This window comes from Erinaceus europaeus, chromosome 12 (assembly GCF_950295315.1).
Source record: "Erinaceus europaeus chromosome 12, mEriEur2.1, whole genome shotgun sequence".
NCBI lineage: Eukaryota > Metazoa > Chordata > Mammalia > Eulipotyphla > Erinaceidae > Erinaceus > Erinaceus europaeus.
Genome location: NC_080173.1, coordinates 88838803 through 88857319, shown reverse-complemented (window position 1 = coordinate 88857319; position 18517 = coordinate 88838803). Strand labels below are relative to the sequence as shown.

The 18517-nt window shown below is 40.0% G+C and overlaps 1 protein-coding gene across 1 annotated transcript in view; it reads left to right on the top strand.

Moving 5' to 3' along the window:
* Positions 1-18442, top strand: part of LOC103113208 (myosin-2) — a 29186-nt gene extending 10744 nt beyond the window's left edge. The window contains exons 18-40 of the mRNA XM_007522733.2: positions 1495-1582; positions 2541-2658; positions 3366-3489; positions 3576-3712; positions 6043-6298; positions 8158-8400; positions 8491-8667; positions 8779-8924; positions 9008-9098; positions 9723-10112; positions 11351-11477; positions 12228-12346; positions 12483-12679; positions 13624-13807; positions 13888-14053; positions 14152-14276; positions 14440-14748; positions 14835-15038; positions 15493-15618; positions 15717-15887; positions 15967-16071; positions 16230-16325; positions 18150-18442. Coding sequence (XP_007522795.2) covers positions 1495-1582; positions 2541-2658; positions 3366-3489; positions 3576-3712; positions 6043-6298; positions 8158-8400; positions 8491-8667; positions 8779-8924; positions 9008-9098; positions 9723-10112; positions 11351-11477; positions 12228-12346; positions 12483-12679; positions 13624-13807; positions 13888-14053; positions 14152-14276; positions 14440-14748; positions 14835-15038; positions 15493-15618; positions 15717-15887; positions 15967-16071; positions 16230-16325; positions 18150-18302 — 3852 coding nt within the window. The 3' untranslated portion in view covers positions 18303-18442. The remainder of the gene's footprint in view (positions 1-1494; positions 1583-2540; positions 2659-3365; positions 3490-3575; positions 3713-6042; positions 6299-8157; positions 8401-8490; positions 8668-8778; positions 8925-9007; positions 9099-9722; positions 10113-11350; positions 11478-12227; positions 12347-12482; positions 12680-13623; positions 13808-13887; positions 14054-14151; positions 14277-14439; positions 14749-14834; positions 15039-15492; positions 15619-15716; positions 15888-15966; positions 16072-16229; positions 16326-18149) is intronic.
* Positions 18443-18517: the final 75 nt, after the last annotated feature.

Genomic DNA, 18517 nt, shown 5'->3' with positions numbered 1-18517 from the left:
CCCAACATAGAAGACCATTATAGGGAATGCTATAAACTTAATGCTCTACCATTCATAATCGGGTTGAGTCATGACAATAAGAGAAAAGTACATCCCCAGTAAGACATGAAAATCTAGCTTAAAAATTTCCCAACATAGTATTCTTGTTCTAAACCTGCTCACTTCTAAAATATGATTGGTAGGATTTTCCTCTTATATATCATCTTTATGCCCTACAATTTGATAGAACTGGAAAGGGAGAACTATGATTACAAGAAATAAAATCTTTTAAAATATTTTATTGGGGTGCTTACTGGTTTGCAGTATAGTCTTTAATACATAGCTACAACCTCTCATCTCCCATTGATTGGAGTGTAGGGGACACAACAGGATTCTAATGTTTTTTCTTTTTAATTTTTTAAAATATTTCTTCATTTATTTATTTATTTTCTCTTTTGTTGCCCTTGTTTTATTGTTGTAGCTATTATTGTTGTTCTTATTGATGTTGTTGTTGTTGGATAAGACAGAGAGAAATGGAGAGAAGAGGGGAAGACAGAGGGGGAGAGAAAGACAGACACCTGCAGACCTGCTTCACCGCCTGTGAAGCGACCCTCCCCTGCGATGGGGGGCCAGGGGCTCGAACCGGGATCCTTATGCCAGTCCTAGTGCTCTGCGCCATGTGCGCTTTACCCACGGCGCTACCGCCCAACTCCCTCTAACATTTTTCATCCTGACCCTCTTCCTCCATCCCCAGGATCCTTTGCTTTGGTGCAGGATGCAATACCCAGTCCAAGTTACTTTTTTTAAGTCCAACTATTTATAGTTTGGGTTTTTTTTTTTAGATTTTTAAAAATTAATTAACTACTTAGAGACAGAAAGAAATCAAGAGGGATGGGGGAAGATAGAGAGGAGAGACAGAAAGACACCTCCAGCACCACTTAACCATTTTTAAAGCTTTCCCCCTGCAGGTAGAGACCAGGGGGTTTGAACCTGGGACCTAGTGCACTGTAATGTGTACACTTAACCAGTGTGCCACCACCCCCACCCCTGCCCGCCCAAGTTTCACCTTCTGTTTTTCCTTACTATTCTTTGCTCTTAAGTTCTACAAGTGAGATCATTTGAGAAGAAAAACATTTTTGTGTGTATTCTAATTTAATGTGTTCTAATGGAGAACTGTGGAGATTAGCAGAAACAAGCAAAACCATATACTATGGGAATGAATCTCCCTATAAATATATGTGGTGACCAGGGACCAAGACAGAAAGAAGGGCAGCTCTGTATATACTGAACATAATAATATGTCAGATCGCTCTGTATGCATGTAACTTTTGAGATCCAAGAGGAGAGTTGCCAAGGAGGAAACTGTCTCTCAGGGGAAGCCTACGGAGGGGTTATCTTAAATGAAAATGACCTAAACGGGAATCATTCAACTCAGCCATTGATTCTACAGGCATCACTAAGTGCTCACCCCCACATCTAATGCCCTAGATAACAGAACTTTTCCTGATCTGACAGGAGAATTTGAACAAGTTGATGACCAACCTCAGGAGTACCCATCCTCATTTTGTGCGTTGTATCATCCCCAATGAAACAAAAACTCCCGGTAAGAAACTTTAGAGAGTTTGGGGCGCCCACATCCTGTACAGCAGGTGGCAGAGCATTTTTTGTTATCATACACAAGGATCCAAGTTTGAGTCCTGGGCTACCGTACCACATAGGAGTGTCTGCAGGGAAGAAACTTCAAGAGAAGTTAAGCATTTCCGCAATCTCCACTCCCCCAACCCCTGCTTATTTTTATGTCTCAAAGTTGGAGTACTCATTTATTCTTTTCTTCAAAATTTGTATTAGTGATTCAGTATTGATTTACAAAATTACATGTCAACAGGGTTTTAATTCCACATCGTTCCCACCACCAGAGTTCTGAATCCCTGATCCCTCTACTGTAAGCCACCACAAGTCTTCTAGGGTTGCAGACATGGGTTAACTGTCATCTCTACAACTCTCTGTCTGCACTGTATGTATGTGTCCCCTTTTCCTTCCAAGTTCAGTCCTCTTTTCCCCTCCAAGCCACTTATGACACTATTACCACATCCAAATGTTCCCCCCTTTTCCCTCCTCTCTCTCCGGGTCCTGATGGAGCTGGAGTTCAAAGCCCTTTTGTCCTCTTCCTACTATCACTTCTCCCCTACCGGGAATATGGATCAAAATTGTTTGTGGGGTGTAGAAGGAAGGAGTTCTGGCTTCTGTAGTTGCTTCTCTGCTGGACATGGGCATTGGCAGGTCAATCCATATGCTCGTCCTTTTTCTATCTTTCCCTAGTGGTCTCCCTCTCTCTCCGCTCTCTCTCTCTGTCTCTCTCTCTTTCTCGCTCTGTCACCTCTACCTAGAGGAAAGAAAAGAAAAAAAAATTGGCTACTACAAGCAGTGAAGTCATGTAGGCATTAAGCCTCAATGATAACCCCAGTGGCAAAATAGTTTTGGAGTGAAACTATACAGCTTAACTGCCACAGACAAACAAACAAACAAACACCCTGCAGTGAGATAAGTATGTGCTTTCTTAGGGGCCATGGAGCACGAACTGGTCCTGCACCAGCTGAGGTGTAACGGTGTGCTGGAAGGCATCCGCATCTGCAGGAAAGGCTTCCCGAGCAGAATCCTTTACGCAGACTTCAAACAGAGGTCAGACTCTCCTAACCGTCATGTGCCTTAAAATGTGGTATTAGTTGCAAGCAACACAATTATTTAAAAAACAGGAGCCTATATGCTAGTTTCAATTTGCCACAAAGTAGTAAAAAAAAAAAAAATCACAAGTCTCGAAGTATCTTTAGAATACAGAACACCGCATTTTTAGTGCTGCTCAGACTTGCTGTTGGTTTACACTGAGCTTCTGGCTTACTTCATGGGTGTTTACGTTAATGTCTACAATTCTTAGAGCTGCCATTTTGAGCACTGAGCATGTTTTCATAATCTCATAGTCTCTTCTAAAAGCTTTGTAAATGTAAATATCATCAGCGTCTTTGTCTACAAGATTTCCTCACTCTAGTACTCATTTCGGAGACTAAGAATCTTCAAGAGTGAGTGAATCTAGTTAGGATCCTATACTACATCTTCTTGGCCATCTACACCTTGATTGGAAGATTATTGATTCCTTTCTGAGGAACAAGATCTACTGAGGCAGGAATGAAAGTTATAATTGTGCAGGGAGGTAAAATGTAGTAAAAATAGATTGCCAATTACTAGATTGGTCTTCCAAGTAGACAGTGTCCCTTCTGTAAGCAAACAAACACAAGTACTATTCTTAACAATTCTGGTTTTAGTGGATTGTTTAATATTTATCGACTACGAGTGTAAACTTAAGTTAAATAAAACTATATTTACTTTAATAGGTACAAGGTATTAAATGCGAGTGCTATCCCGGAAGGTCAATACATTGATAGCAAGAAGGCTTCTGAGAAGCTCCTTGCATCGATTGACATTGACCACACCCAGTATAAGTTTGGTCACACCAAGGTAATGGTCTCTAGAGTCTGTCTATTGCTATTTCTGTCTCTCTGCAGATTAGACATTGTTTTCTGATTGACTTTGCTCTCACACAGGTCTTTTTCAAAGCTGGTCTTCTGGGGCTCCTAGAAGAGATGCGAGATGAGAAGTTGGCCCAGCTGATTACTCGAACCCAGGCCAGGTGCAGAGGGTTTTTAGCGAGAGTGGAATACCAGAAGATGGTGGAGAGGAGGTACGGGAACACAGTGCTTACTTAATTCACCTTTCTCTTCTTCAGTAACACATGTGAGCAGGGCTGGGTGGTGGAGCACCTGGTTGAGCACACATGTTACAATGTTCAAGGACCTGGGTTCAAGCCCCTGGTCCCCCAGTTACAGGGGGAAAGATTCACAAGTGGTGAAGCTGTGCTATAGGTGTCTCTGTCTCTGTCTGTCTGTCTCTCTCTCTCTGCCCCTCTCTCCCTCACTTTCCTCTCGATTTCTGGCTGTCTCTAGCCAATAAATAAATGAACAAATAAATAAATAACAAAAACACATTTTAGAAGGCCTTCAGTTAAGATTCAAATATAAAAGTCCTACACGGAACTCGGGGTATGCTTCTATCAGAACATTTAAGGCAGTGACAGTCACCAGAGAATACATGCTAGTTGAAAAAAAAGAAGTATACAATATGCAGTTCTTATCTAAGAAAAGAAAATAAATGCGTGACAACATTATTGTCTTAGCAATGAAGTTCTAATAGGAAGTTATTGGGCAGATTATTAACTAAGAGATAATGAATTTCATGGCAGATGATATTTTCTTAAGAGTGATATACAAGACGCAAAGACCCCTTCCACTTGATCATCTCCATTACCAGATCTATTGTGATTGGCAATATCAGACCCATTTTCCTGTGAATCATGTGTTTCTCTAAATTAAGACAGTGTTACCAAGGTGCCTAGTGTTCTGGTGATTTGAAAGTTGTAAGACTATTAGGCAAACAAAAACAAAGCCAAAGCATCGTTAGGCTAAGCACTTCAAATTTTAGGATATATGTAAATGAGACCAATAGTGAGGTGTGCACTTTAAATTTAATATTTACCTGTATATACATTTAAGCATGTGTGTAAATATGTAAATAATCTTTATTTCAGTCATCTACTGTTAGTCATTAACATTAATATTTAATACCAATAATAATGATGCTATTATTAATGTTTTCTATTATATTTCATTAATTTCACCTAAAATAATGTTTAGTGGTCTAGTAGGTTACCCAGTGGTGAAGAACATGTCTTTCATGTCTGAGATCCGGAATTCTGTTTCTGGCACAACATAGAATGGTGGAGCTATGCTCTGTTAGTTCTCTTGGAAGGGGTACAACTCCACACAATTCCCACCACCCAATCTCCATATTTCCCATCCCCTCCCCTGATAGCTTTCCCATTCTCTATCCCTCTGGGAGCATGGACCCAGGGTCATTGTGGGTTGCAGAAGGTGGAAGGCCTGGCTTCTGTAATTGCTTCCCCACTGAACATGGGCGTTGACTGGTCGGTCCATACTTCCAGTCTGCCTCTCTCTTTCCCTAGTAGGGTGGGTCTCTGGGGACGCGGAGCTCCAGAACACATTGGTGGGGTCTTCAGTCCAGGGAAGTCTGGCCGGCATCCTGATGGCATCTGGAACCTGGTGACTGAAAAGAGAGTTAACGTACAAAGCCAAAAAAATTATTGAGCAATCATAGACCCAAAGCTTGGAATAGTGGAGAGGAAGTGTTAGGGGGGTACTCACTGCAAACTATAGTGTACTTCTGCTTTCAGGTAAATATTTTTGCAGTAGTTTATGGATACGTGTGAACATATGCTCTCTCTCACAGAAACTAGTGTATATCTAGGTTTTGGGACTTTGTTAGAAAGTGAACCTCCTTGTATGGAATTAGAGAATACTATGAAAGGAAAGGTCTCACCCGGGTAATGAAGTTGAAGGGTAGTCATTCCACATATGAAGTCTCTGGACACAGTCTGAGGTGAAGCATGTTGAGGTGTCAATCGTTGTGTTGATTAGGTTGCGATTGGCAGATGCAATATTATTTGATATGGATTGGGAGAGGCATAAGGGAAAGTGAGTTCTTAATGAGTGCCTTTATCTCACACTTCACACACCTCAGGAATCTACATTCCCTTCAGCTGCTTTTCGTGGTGTTCAAGTAGGAAAGTTTGAGGAGTGCCTATGAAGAGCAGTGCTTCTCAAAGGGTGGCCCTTGGACCTGGCCATCAACATCTCTTGAAAAATCTGTTAACAAAATTTCAGGTCTCAACTTATATATGAATCTGAATTTCTGGAGATAAGGAAAAGAAGTCAGTCTTTGAATATTCTTAATGAATGCCAAAGTATGGGAAGCACTGATATAGAGAACTAAGTGATTAGCAATTTCTTCACCATCACCCCCAAATACGATTCATGTTTTTGGAAGAAAACAAGTGAAAATAAAAAGAGCACAGTGGAGCCAGAACCTCCACTCTCACCTCCAAAATGTTATCTCATTTCATCAACCACGATCTAATCGGCATCAATTGGATTTCAGGGAGTCTATCTTCTGTATCCAGTACAACATCCGCGCCTTCATGAATGTCAAGCACTGGCCCTGGATGAAACTCTTCTTTAAGATCAAGCCTCTGCTCAAGAGTGCAGAGACGGAGAAGGAGATGGCCATGATGAAGGAAGAATTCCAGAAAACCAAAGATGAACTGGCCAAGTCAGAGGCAAAAAGGAAGGAACTGGAGGAAAAAATGGTGTCACTGTTGAAAGAAAAAAATGACTTGCAGCTCCAAGTTCAGGCTGTAAGTAGAAATACAAACCTGGGTGCCAGTAATCAGGATCTCTGTGTGACAACTTTGGTCATCAGTGACAGGGAATTGGCTGTTCTATGTGGGAAACACTCACTGGAGGGGAAAAGTGATGCTAATAATACAGCTCATTTGTTAATTCATCAGTCACCTCTCCCCACTCCTCTCAGTTAGCCCCAGGGAAATGAAGTAGAATTTCTGATCTTCCATTATGCACAACTCCATTAAACTCTAGGCTTAGGACTCCTTTTATTTTTGATAAGAGTCCTTGAACAAGATTTGAACATGAAATTATCCTAAGTAAAATGTTAAGTGGTGGACTGGATAGCAAGGAGTTCGAGTTCGGGTTTTTTTTTTTTTTTTTTTTTTGTCCTCTGAAACTTTCTTGCATTTCCTAATGTCTGTGGTTCTGAAGTCAAAATATTTATAGCTGACAAATGGCTATGTTAAACATAGGATTTTATTGGATTTATTTCTTTATTTTTCTTGACATCAGGATTATCGCTGGGGCTTGGTGCCTGCACCACGAATCCACAGCTCCTGGCAGTCATTTTTTCTTTCTTTCTATTTTATTTTTACACAACAGAGAGAAATTATAAGAGAAGGGGTGACAGAGAGGGAGAGAAAGTAAGATAGATACCTGAAGGCCTGCCTGCCTCACTGCTGGTGAAACTTCCCCTTGCAGGTGGGGAGCATGATCTCAAACCTGGACCCTTACGCCTGGTGATATGTGTACTTAACTGGATGTTCTCACTTAATCATCCTATTTGTTTATTTATTTTTTACCAACATCAAAAAATCAGATTCTTTCCATCTTACTCCTAAGCCCGTAACCTGACACATCATACCTAGGTTGTTGAATTGGCACCTAAGTTCTCTGCCTGTCCCCAACTCCCTAGTCTTTCATCCGGTTTGTTCACTGTACATTTAGTCCTGGACCATTCATTTTAGAATCGCTTTTGTCAACTCTGAAATGTGATTTATAAGATAGTTTTTCATTTCACATGAATTGAATTGGTCTGCTTTAATTCACTCATCATAAAATGATATATCTTTCCTGGTGATTAAAACTGGCCACTTCTTGTCAAGTTTGGGGCCATGCAATAATAATATTTTTATTATTATAATGCCTTATTCGAGAATAAAGAAGGAAGAAAGTATTGATTTTTTTTATTATTATTCTATTTCCACTTTTCCAAGCTATCCTGAATTGTCTCCTACTATACCACTATATTCACTGCACAGAAGCAAAAGCATTTTATTCTTTTATGTATTTAAAGACTGATAAAGGACTCACTGTGAATATATATGCAAATTTATCTTTTACTTTCTGTCCTCCCACAACTTTCTCAAATGTAGACAAAGCATCTTTCTAGGACTTCTTGATTACTTTGTGATTCAATTTAAGTTGACAACATCACATTCAGGATCATACTAACAAAAACAACAACAACAACAACAGCAAGAAAAAATCAGCAATCACAGCTTGAATTTCTCTTGCTAGAATACCACCTCTCCCTGTTTCTTCTAAGTTAATCTCTGCAAAACTAAATCCAAGCTAGTAGCCACTACTCAATCAAAATGCCATTATAGTCATGAAACCATCTCTGGTACAACTTTTCTGAATTTGTATGTCTCTAACTGATTTCTGAATTAGTGGTGGTTTCTGGCAATAGGTCTTCACTGCAGAATATCCTCTTGTTAAGAACAGAGCAGTATCTTATATATCTTGCTTTGCACACAGCTGGTGGCTCAACAAAGTTTAAATCCAGAGAATTGACAGTAAGCCTTTCAATTATTACTGTGAAATATTTCACTCCCCCCCCCCATTTTTCTTTTGTTTCCAACTCAAGGAAGCTGAAGGCTTGGCAGATGCAGAGGAAAGATGTGACCAGTTAATCAAAACCAAAATCCAGCTGGAGGCCAAAATCAAAGAGGTGACTGAGAGAGCTGAGGATGAGGAAGAGATCAACGCTGAGCTGACAGCCAAGAAGAGGAAACTAGAGGATGAATGCTCAGAGCTCAAGAAAGACATTGATGACCTTGAGCTGACATTGGCCAAGGTGGAAAAGGAGAAGCATGCCACAGAGAACAAGGTATAAATGATCTTCTGCTGGACAAGAAAGAGGTTCTACCATCCATTAAGTTACTTCCCAGTAGAAATGATTTCTTTTGTAACTTTCAAGGTGAAAAACCTCACAGAAGAGATGGCAGGCCTGGATGAAACCATTGCCAAGCTGACCAAAGAGAAGAAAGCCCTCCAAGAGGCCCACCAGCAGACCCTGGATGACCTGCAGGCAGAGGAGGACAAAGTCAACACCCTGACCAAAGCTAAAATCAAGCTGGAGCAGCAAGTGGATGATGTAAGTCTAACACTATTTAAAATCCAATGCTTTATGTTGTAATTAAGAGAGCACAAGTTTTCTTCTAAATGTAATTAGTGATCCTTTTGAAGCAACATTCTTTATGTTTAGCTTGAAGGGTCCTTGGAGCAAGAAAAGAAATTACGCATGGACCTTGAAAGAGCTAAAAGGAAACTGGAGGGTGATCTCAAATTGGCCCAAGAGACCATAATGGACATTGAAAATGAAAAACAACAATTTGATGAAAGGCTCAAAAAGTAAGTATAAGAGAACTACTTGTGAATTTGCTTTCAGTGACAAATATGGACTCAGTTATTCTTTGCTATTATTTCTCAACAAGGAAAGAGTTTGAAATGAGCAATCTGCAAAGCAAAATTGAAGATGAACAGGCCCTTGGCATTCAACTGCAGAAGAAGATCAAAGAGTTGCAAGTAAGTATACATGTTCACCTATTAGAGACCTGCTGTTTACAAGTCTTTTGCACTTTATCGCCCCTTGCAGTGTCTGTCAGATCATGATACTACATCAGACTGTCACACACAGGCTCTTTGGAGCATCAGGCATGAGAGTCAGTCTCTCTCTCTCTCTCTCTGTCTCTCTGGTTTACCAGAGCACTGTTCAGCTCTGGTTTATGGTGGTGTCAGAGACAGAATGATCTCTTACCTGAACTGCTTCATCTCAATTCTTCTAATAATTTGATTTTTATAGTAAGCATTTTATCCCTTGAAAAGTAGCTACACTCCCTGCCTTCTCTATGACAGATAACACTGTAGTCACAAATGCTGAAAATCTACTTCCTTGGTTACATTATTGAAAGGCTGTGCTGACTCTGTTTCTTGTTTATCAATACTTCCATGACTGATATAAATACTTTTGAATAAATCTGGCAGTTCATGGGAGTTTTCTCTTACAGTTGATTGCTATCCTAACAATAAAGCCATTATGTCCAATGATTCTTTAAAAAGCTATAAGTAAGATCACATTTACGTTAGTCTTACTGAAAGAGATACTGTTATGACATAAGAAGCTAAGCCTGTGCTTCCCAACTCTCCCAGGCCCGCATTGAGGAGCTGGAGGAAGAGATTGAAGCAGAGCGGGCCTCCAGGGCCAAAGCAGAGAAGCAGCGCTCTGACCTCTCCCGGGAACTGGAGGAGATCAGTGAGAGGCTGGAAGAAGCTGGTGGGGCGACTTCGGCCCAGATTGAGATGAACAAGAAGCGGGAGGCCGAGTTCCAGAAGATGCGCAGGGACCTGGAGGAGGCCACCCTGCAGCACGAAGCCACAGCGGCAGCTCTTCGGAAGAAGCACGCGGACAGTGTGGCTGAGCTGGGGGAGCAGATTGACAACCTGCAGAGGGTCAAGCAGAAGCTGGAGAAGGAGAAGAGCGAAATGAAGATGGAGATCGATGACCTGGCCAGCAATGTAGACACCATCTCTAAAGCCAAGGTGCTACAGAGTTGGGGAAGGTTTTCTTAGCATTGTTCCTTTACTGTTACATTTGCATCAGATTCGATACAGGACACATTACATATTTTATGTCATTTGCTATGTGAGTTAATCCAGGAGGTAAGAATGAAAGATACTAAAGCTAGTACTATTTTTTCACTCAACATACAAAGAACTAAGCTAAGTACAAAGGCCCTCTCAGATTATCAAAAGTGACAGCTCTATCTTTAACCTTAGATTAAGTGTTTTTTCCAGGTATCCAGTTGATAAAATAAAATTTCATAGTTATCAAGAACCTTGTAAGGGGGGTTGGGCTGTAGTGCCACAAATTAAGCGCACATGGATCGAAGCACAAGAACCAGCATAAGCATCTCAGTTCGAGCCCCTGGCTCCCCATCTGGAGGGCAGTCGCTTCACGAGTGTTGAAGCAGGTCTACAGGTGTGTCTGTCTTTCCCTCCCCCCTCTGTCTTCCCCACCCCTCTCCATTTCTCTCTGTCCTATCCAACAACAATGACATCAATAACAACAATAACTACAACAACAATAAAACAAGGGCAAGAAAAGGGGGAAAAAGCAAATTAAAAAAAAAAGAAAGAACCTAGTAAGTAAAAGTTCCTTATACAGAAGGACAATGAAGTACTTGTTAACAATCCTTTTGAAAACATGCCATATAATCCTTACAAAGTCTTACATTTAGAACAGAATCTGGGGGAGGGCAGGCAGTGGCATACCTGGCTAAGCACACATAGGACCAATGCAAGGATCTGGTATCAAGCCGCTCACTCACCACCTGCAGGGGGGACACTTCACAGGAGGTGAAGCAGATCTGCAGGTGTCTTTCTTTCTCTCTCTTTTTCTATCTCCCCTTCTTTCTCAATTTCTCTCTGTCCTATCCAATAAAGTTGGAAAAAAAAATGGCTGCCGGCAGCAGTGGATTCATAGTAGAAGCCCCGAACCCCAACATAAACCTGGAGGCAAAAAAGGAAAAAAATAAACCAAACAGAATCTTTTAAGTTTTAGATTATACCAAACACAATCTTACCATTCATTTTTTAATATCTCAATGTATATATTTTTAACTTCAGTCAACAATCATAAAATAAAGAAAAAAATCACTTATATATCAGATTACACAAGAGAATTTGGTTTACAGTATGTCAGAATACTTTTGCTCTAAGGGAAATGGTAGCAGCATAATATTAAGAGTTCTACCCCCCACACACTTCTTTTCCTTTAGGGAAACCTAGAGAAAATGTGTCGAACTCTTGAGGACCAAGTGAGTGAACTGAAATCAAAGGAAGAAGAGCAACAGCGGCTGATCAATGACCTGACAACCCAGAGGGGACGCCTACAGACTGAATCCGGTAACTCTTTCATTCCCTGCTGCCTCAGAATAGGCCTGTGGTTAAAAACAACTGAGCTGGTGCTGTGAGAGCCTAATAAAAGCATCTGAGGGCATATGTGAATCACTGAACAGCTCAGATTCTCAACCTACTTGCAAGGTTACCTGGGGACAAAGACTTGGAGATAAAGACTTCAAAATTAAAAAAAAAATGGAGAGAAAGACTGCAAATGGACTAGAAAGGTCTTGAGGATCTGGCCATAGTAAGGGGGTGCCGAAGATTAGGGAATTACTCTGGGAACTATTTCCATTTCAAGTCAAACTTTTTTTTTTCCTGCCTAAAGTTAAGCTTTTTTTTTTTTTAATCTGGACCAGAGTGAAGAAAATGTCTGGATAAGATAATAGATAACCTAGTCTACTTTAAATTTAATGAAATTAGGAATATATAGAATCAGACATTTAGCTGCCTCCTTTGATAGTCATCAGAAGGGTTTGTTTATTTATTTACTTTTTTTTTTACCATAGTACATCACATAACCCTGAATTAGCGACTGAGAGATGAGAGAGAATATATATTATATTTAATCAGATTAATCTGCAAAATTCACTGTAAACCAAGAACTTTGACATTAAATGTGAAAATGTCGATAGAGATGAACCATATGTGCATTTGGTTTGGGATCATGTGAGTTAAAATTTAGTTCTGACAAAAGACTTGAATTTGTTTTTTCTTCACTTTAAAAGAGGAATGCCGTTTCTTTTTGCCTACTAGGTGAATTATCACGTCAGTTAGATGAAAAAGAAGCTCTGGTGTCTCAGTTATCAAGGGGCAAACAAGCATTTACTCAACAGATTGAAGAACTTAAGAGACAACTTGAGGAAGAGACAAAGGTAAGTATTATTATGACTTACTTTTCTCCCTGACTTGACCCTAAATGGTGCTTGCTAGACCAAATCTTAAGGTTCTTGAAACATAATAAGTAATCTTCAAATATTCAGTAAAATGAAGGTGTAACTATCATCACAGGCCAAGAACGCCCTGGCCCACGCCCTGCAGTCCTCCCGCCATGACTGTGACCTGCTGAGGGAACAGTATGAGGAGGAGCAGGAATCCAAGGCTGAGCTGCAGAGGGCGTTGTCCAAGGCCAACAGCGAGGTGGCCCAGTGGAGGACCAAGTACGAGACGGATGCCATCCAGCGCACAGAGGAGCTGGAGGAGGCCAAGTATGTGCACAGAGGAGGGAAAATGTGCAGACATTTTCATACATTGAATTGGAAAGATGCAACTCTTGAAGATTCAGTGAACTCACTAAATTGTCCATCAGTTAGATCCTATTTGGTGGGCACTATCAAATCCTGAAAATAAGATTTGAATAAAGTAAACATGGCCCCTACCCTGCTAGTCTACAATTTAGTTAAGGAAACAAACAAACAAGAAATTTTTTTAGAGATAATCTGGATTTATTGTTGCTTGTCAAGCATGCCAATCTCAAAGCTGCTTCAGGTTTTGTACTTTCTAGTTCCTATTGCCTAGAATATTCTCTATAATTCGCCAACCTCCTTCGAGTTCATTTTCTGAATTGTTTTAGATCTTGGTTCATATGTGTTCCTTTGGAAAGACCTTTCCTAAAATTTAGAATAATTATTCATTCTATTTTATTTTTCTTCATTGGACTTATATAGACAGTATGTTTTATATATTTTTCTCATTTGTAAGTTTCATGAAGCAAGGATTTTTTTTTTGTCTTGTTCACAGTTATATACTTATTGTATGGTTCACAAAAGAAGTTCAACAGCATATTTTGAGTGAATGAATCAATGAATGACAGGATATTTCTAGTATGAATTTATATGCTTTTCAGGGTGGAAGTCATATTTCTTTTTAAAGTTTTTTTGATTATTTTTATTTATTGGATAGAGACAGCAAGAAATTGAGAGGGTAGGGGAAGATAGAGAGGGAGAGAGACAGAGACACCTACATCCCTGCTTCATCACTTGCAAAGCTTTCTCCCTGCAGGTGGGGACTGAGGGCTCAACCCTGGGTCCTTGTGCATGTAACATGTGCGCTCAACCAACTGCACATGTTACAATGTTACAACCTGGCCTGGAAGTAATTCTTGATTCTTGTTTTGGTTCACTTCTGTCTGCACCCACATATGATCTTCAAGGAAGAAGCTGGCCCAGCGTCTGCAGGCTGCTGAGGAACACGTAGAGGCTGTGAACGCCAAATGTGCATCCCTCGAGAAGACAAAACAGAGACTGCAAAATGAGGTGGAGGACCTCATGCTGGATGTAGAGAGAACAAATGCAGCCTGCGCAGCCCTGGACAAAAAGCAAAGGAACTTCGACAAGGTGATTTCTGGAGCAACCACTGCTTCCTACCTCTTCCTTTAACCTTTATAGCAGATGACCTACGTCTTTTGTCTTCTCAGATTCTGGCAGAATGGAAACAGAAATATGAGGAAACCCATGCTGAGCTTGAGGCTTCCCAGAAGGAGTCCCGCTCTCTAGGCACAGAGTTATTCAAGATGAAGAACGCCTATGAGGAATCCTTGGATCACTTAGAAACTTTGAAGCGAGAGAACAAAAACCTGCAACGTAATTCCCTTTCACTTTTCATAATAGCCATGCAGGACATTTTTCTTATATCAGCTGACTGACCAAACTTCTACTTGTCTTTTCATACTGAACAACAGAGGAGATTTCCGACCTCACGGAGCAGATTGCAGAAGGAGGGAAACGTATCCATGAACTGGAGAAAATAAAGAAACAAGTGGAACAGGAAAAATCAGAACTTCAAGCTGCCTTAGAAGAAGCAGAGGTATAGGGCAATTTATATGATCTAAGTAGATAAATGTGGACAATCAACCTCATTCCCATAGATGACAAAATGATAAATAACACAAAATGACCAGGAGAGCTGTACAGAAAAAAAAAATTCAAATGTCTTTTCCCTATTAACTCCCACTTCTGTTCTCACTAAGGCATCTCTTGAACATGAAGAGGGGAAGATCCTACGCATCCAGCTCGAGCTGAACCAAGTCAAGTCCGAGATTGATAGGAAGATTGCCGAGAAGGACGAGGAAATAGACCAGCTGAAGAGGAATCACATTCGAGTCGTGGAGTCAATGCAGAGCACCCTGGATGCTGAGATCAGAAGCAGGAACGATGCCATCAGGATCAAGAAGAAGATGGAGGGAGACCTCAATGAGATGGAGATCCAGCTGAACCACTCCAACCGCATGGCTGCAGAGGCTCTGAGGAACTACAGGAATACCCAGGGCATCCTCAAGGTCAGGGGAGTCGGAGAGGACACAGGGAGGTTGGGGTAAGCACGGCATTGAGAACAGGATGTCTCAGTGAGAATTCATGCCCACAGGACACCCAGATCCACCTGGACGACGCTCTCCGGGGCCAGGAGGACCTGAAGGAGCAGCTGGCCATGGTGGAGCGCAGAGCCAACCTGCTGCAGGCTGAGATTGAGGAGCTGAGGGCCACCCTGGAGCAGACAGAGAGGAGCAGGAAGATCGCAGAACAGGAGCTGCTGGATGCCAGTGAGCGCGTGCAGCTGCTACATACCCAGGTGAGACTGAAAACAAAGAACACTTGCCTTTAATAAATGCTTCTGTGTCTCAGAAAATAGAAGCTTGAACTTTTTTTAAATGACAGCCAGTATATATACATATATATATAGAATCATTTTGCTGTTTTATTTTGAATAAATTCATTTCCTAAGATTATCTAAGACTGCCGTATTACTCATTTATTGACCCTCATTATTCATATTGATATTTTTATTGAGAGTGTGGAGAAATGGAATGTTGGCACATTTGTTCTCATTGTGAATGATCTTGTTAGTAATAAATAGTCAAAAATCATGGTGCCATTTGATGTTACTATGAACTGTGCATTTGCAAGTACTGGATAATCTGCAATATACATTTGACTTGCAAAATTTTATCTTTATTTTTTAAAATAGCTACCATTGAAATGATTTGCTAACATAACTAAATATTTTATAACTTAATTTTAAACAGAACACCAGTCTAATAAATACCAAAAAGAAGCTGGAAACAGACATTTCCCAAATCCAGGGAGAGATGGAGGACATTGTCCAGGAAGCCCGCAATGCAGAAGAGAAGGCCAAGAAGGCCATCACCGATGTGAGCAGAGGGTGATGCAGGGGGGTGGGGTGGGGGGGAAAGTCAACTTGAGGTGCTATTTCCACTCTCCCAACTGACTTGGTTTATTTGCTCACCAGGCAGCCATGATGGCTGAGGAGCTGAAGAAGGAGCAGGACACCAGCGCCCACCTGGAGCGGATGAAGAAGAACATGGAGCAGACGGTGAAGGACCTGCAGCTCCGACTGGACGAGGCTGAGCAGCTGGCCCTGAAGGGTGGGAAGAAGCAGATCCAGAAACTGGAGGCCAGAGTAAATATCTCAATATCTGTTTCCATTTGCTGCCCATGCCTTAGTGGATGAAAATTCTCAAGAGTCTACTTATTTTCAGGTGCGTGAACTGGAAGGAGAGGTTGAGAGTGAGCAAAAGCGTAACGTCGATGCTATCAAAGGTCTACGCAAACATGAGAGGAGAGTGAAGGAACTCACTTACCAAGTACAGCAATTATTATTATTATTATTTTATCTACAAAGCATGCTCTAGCATATCTATCTGTCTATCATCATTCTGTCTTTCTGAAACAGTCATATGCAATTTTACAACAGTAATGTGATATATATACATGTATATATATATTTTAAATAATCTTTCAGACTGAAGAAGATCGGAAAAATATCCTCAGGCTTCAGGATTTGGTAGACAAACTTCAGGCAAAAGTGAAATCTTACAAGAGACAAGCTGAGGAGGCTGTAAGTACTCTTAGAATAGATGTGTAAAGAGAATTCCTCTAAGACAATGCAATAAATAACTATTTACTTTCACTTGTGGTAAACGACTGACTCGTTTAAAGTAGACTGGACTGCTGTGTAATTATCGCTTATTATTTATAGTATTAATTGCTTTACTTTAAGATATACTTTCAGCTTTCATAGGAACCATAAAAATTTTAAAGTAGAAATGAGACTGATCATATACTTTAGTTGCTGTTTGAACAAACTGTAATGAGGAGATATTTTAAACATTTCAAATACTTAAATGTTAACAAACTTACTTTTTCTAAATGGTTTTGGTTAAATTGGAAATAAATAATGAGTCATTATTCATTAGAAGTGAAATTTCAAGAAAAATACAACCTCTACAAACCTATAGCATAATTCAAATCTGTCCTTAAAGGATAATTAATTGATTTCAATGTGCTTCTAAAATTAGAAGAAAAAAAGTGAATAAACTGACCCTTTACTGATAAAATCATAAATAACAAATATAATAAAAATAACAAGTACTTTTAAAGATAAAAGTAGACTTTGAGGAAATAAACTATTTTTTAATTTCATAATTTCAGTACTAGCTAATAATTTCTGGAGAATGAATTGTACCTATAGCTTGTTTCATAAAGGAAAAAAGAGAAAGAAAATGTAAATTTATAGCTTAGGAATGAGAAAAAAAATAAACTTTCCAAGTGGAAGGATTTTTAACGTAAAATATAAACTAATAAAATGGAAATCTTAAAAAGAATTGATAATTTTTATACTGGAATATAATTACTAAGTTGGATTAAGAAGCTATTCAGAAAACTTTAAAAAATGGACTCAGGTCCAGATAGATATCTCAAAATTTAAAGGAACATATAATCCCCAAGCTCTTTCAGCCATTTCAGCACATGAGGAATGATGGGAAGCCATTCCAAATCATGCTAAGAAGCTCGCATAATCCTCATACCAAAGCCTGTCCAAGAAAGTACAGAGGAAATAAAAAACTAAGAGAAGGTTCACTCAGGAGTATAGTTACATGAAAGATGATTTATTTAGTCTCTGAAACCATACAACATAAGGATTATTCAGTATTAGGGAATGCCAGTTGAACCACTGCATCAAAAGCAAGAGGCAAAAACTGATTGTCTTGAAATGTTAGATAATAAAATTAAACATTTATCTTACTCTTAAAAACTATTAAGAAATTTATCCTTAGTAAATATTTAATGGGGAGTCGGGCAGTAGTGCAGCAGTTTAAGCGCACATGGCACAAAGTACAAGGACCAGTGTAAGGATCCCAGTTCCAGCCCCCAGCTCCCCACCTGCAAGGGAGTTGCTTCACAGAAGGTCTGCAGGTGTCTGTCTTTCTCTACTCCCTCTATCCTCCCCTTCTCTATCTACCAACGACGACAACAATAATAACCACAACAATAAAATAAGAACAACAAAAGGGAATAAATAAATAAATATTAAACAAAATTTTATAAAAATAAATAGTTAATGGAGTGATTAATCATTAACTATGGCAAGAATTAACAAGTATGACTACAGTATTCTTGTCTTTTCTCTTTATTCTACTTGTGCATATCTTTGAATATGCTCTGGTTGCAAAAATAGGGATGATTATTTATGAGACACTAAGCCCTAAAAAGTCATAACATTGATTTTAATGATAAGCAAAACCCACGAGATAGTTAAGATAATGTTTCTAGTTGAGAATCTTAAATTCTCCATAGAGGTCAACTCCATTCTTCGTTAAGCCTACCAGACCTAGAAGGATGCATAGCATGGGTGCCTTAACAATTCTCTTTTTATTCCTAGGAGGAACAGTCCAACACAAACCTATCTAAATTCCGCAAGATCCAGCATGAGCTGGAGGAGGCCGAGGAACGGGCTGACATTGCTGAGTCCCAGGTCAACAAGCTGCGGGTGAAGAGCCGGGAGGTTCACACCAAAATCATCAGTGAAGAGTGACCTTATACTGACACCAGAAAATGACTGAAGAGAACACAAAATGTGAAGTCTTTGGTTGTTTGTGTAGTAATCACCTATTCTACCCCCCTCCCCCCACACACCGTAACGGAAATAAAGAAGATAGGGGACTTTGAAAACAATATCTAGACTGGTTTCTGCTTTTTCTCTCCTCAAGAGATGTCAGAGGTTAATGACTCACAAGGCTCTATCAAACA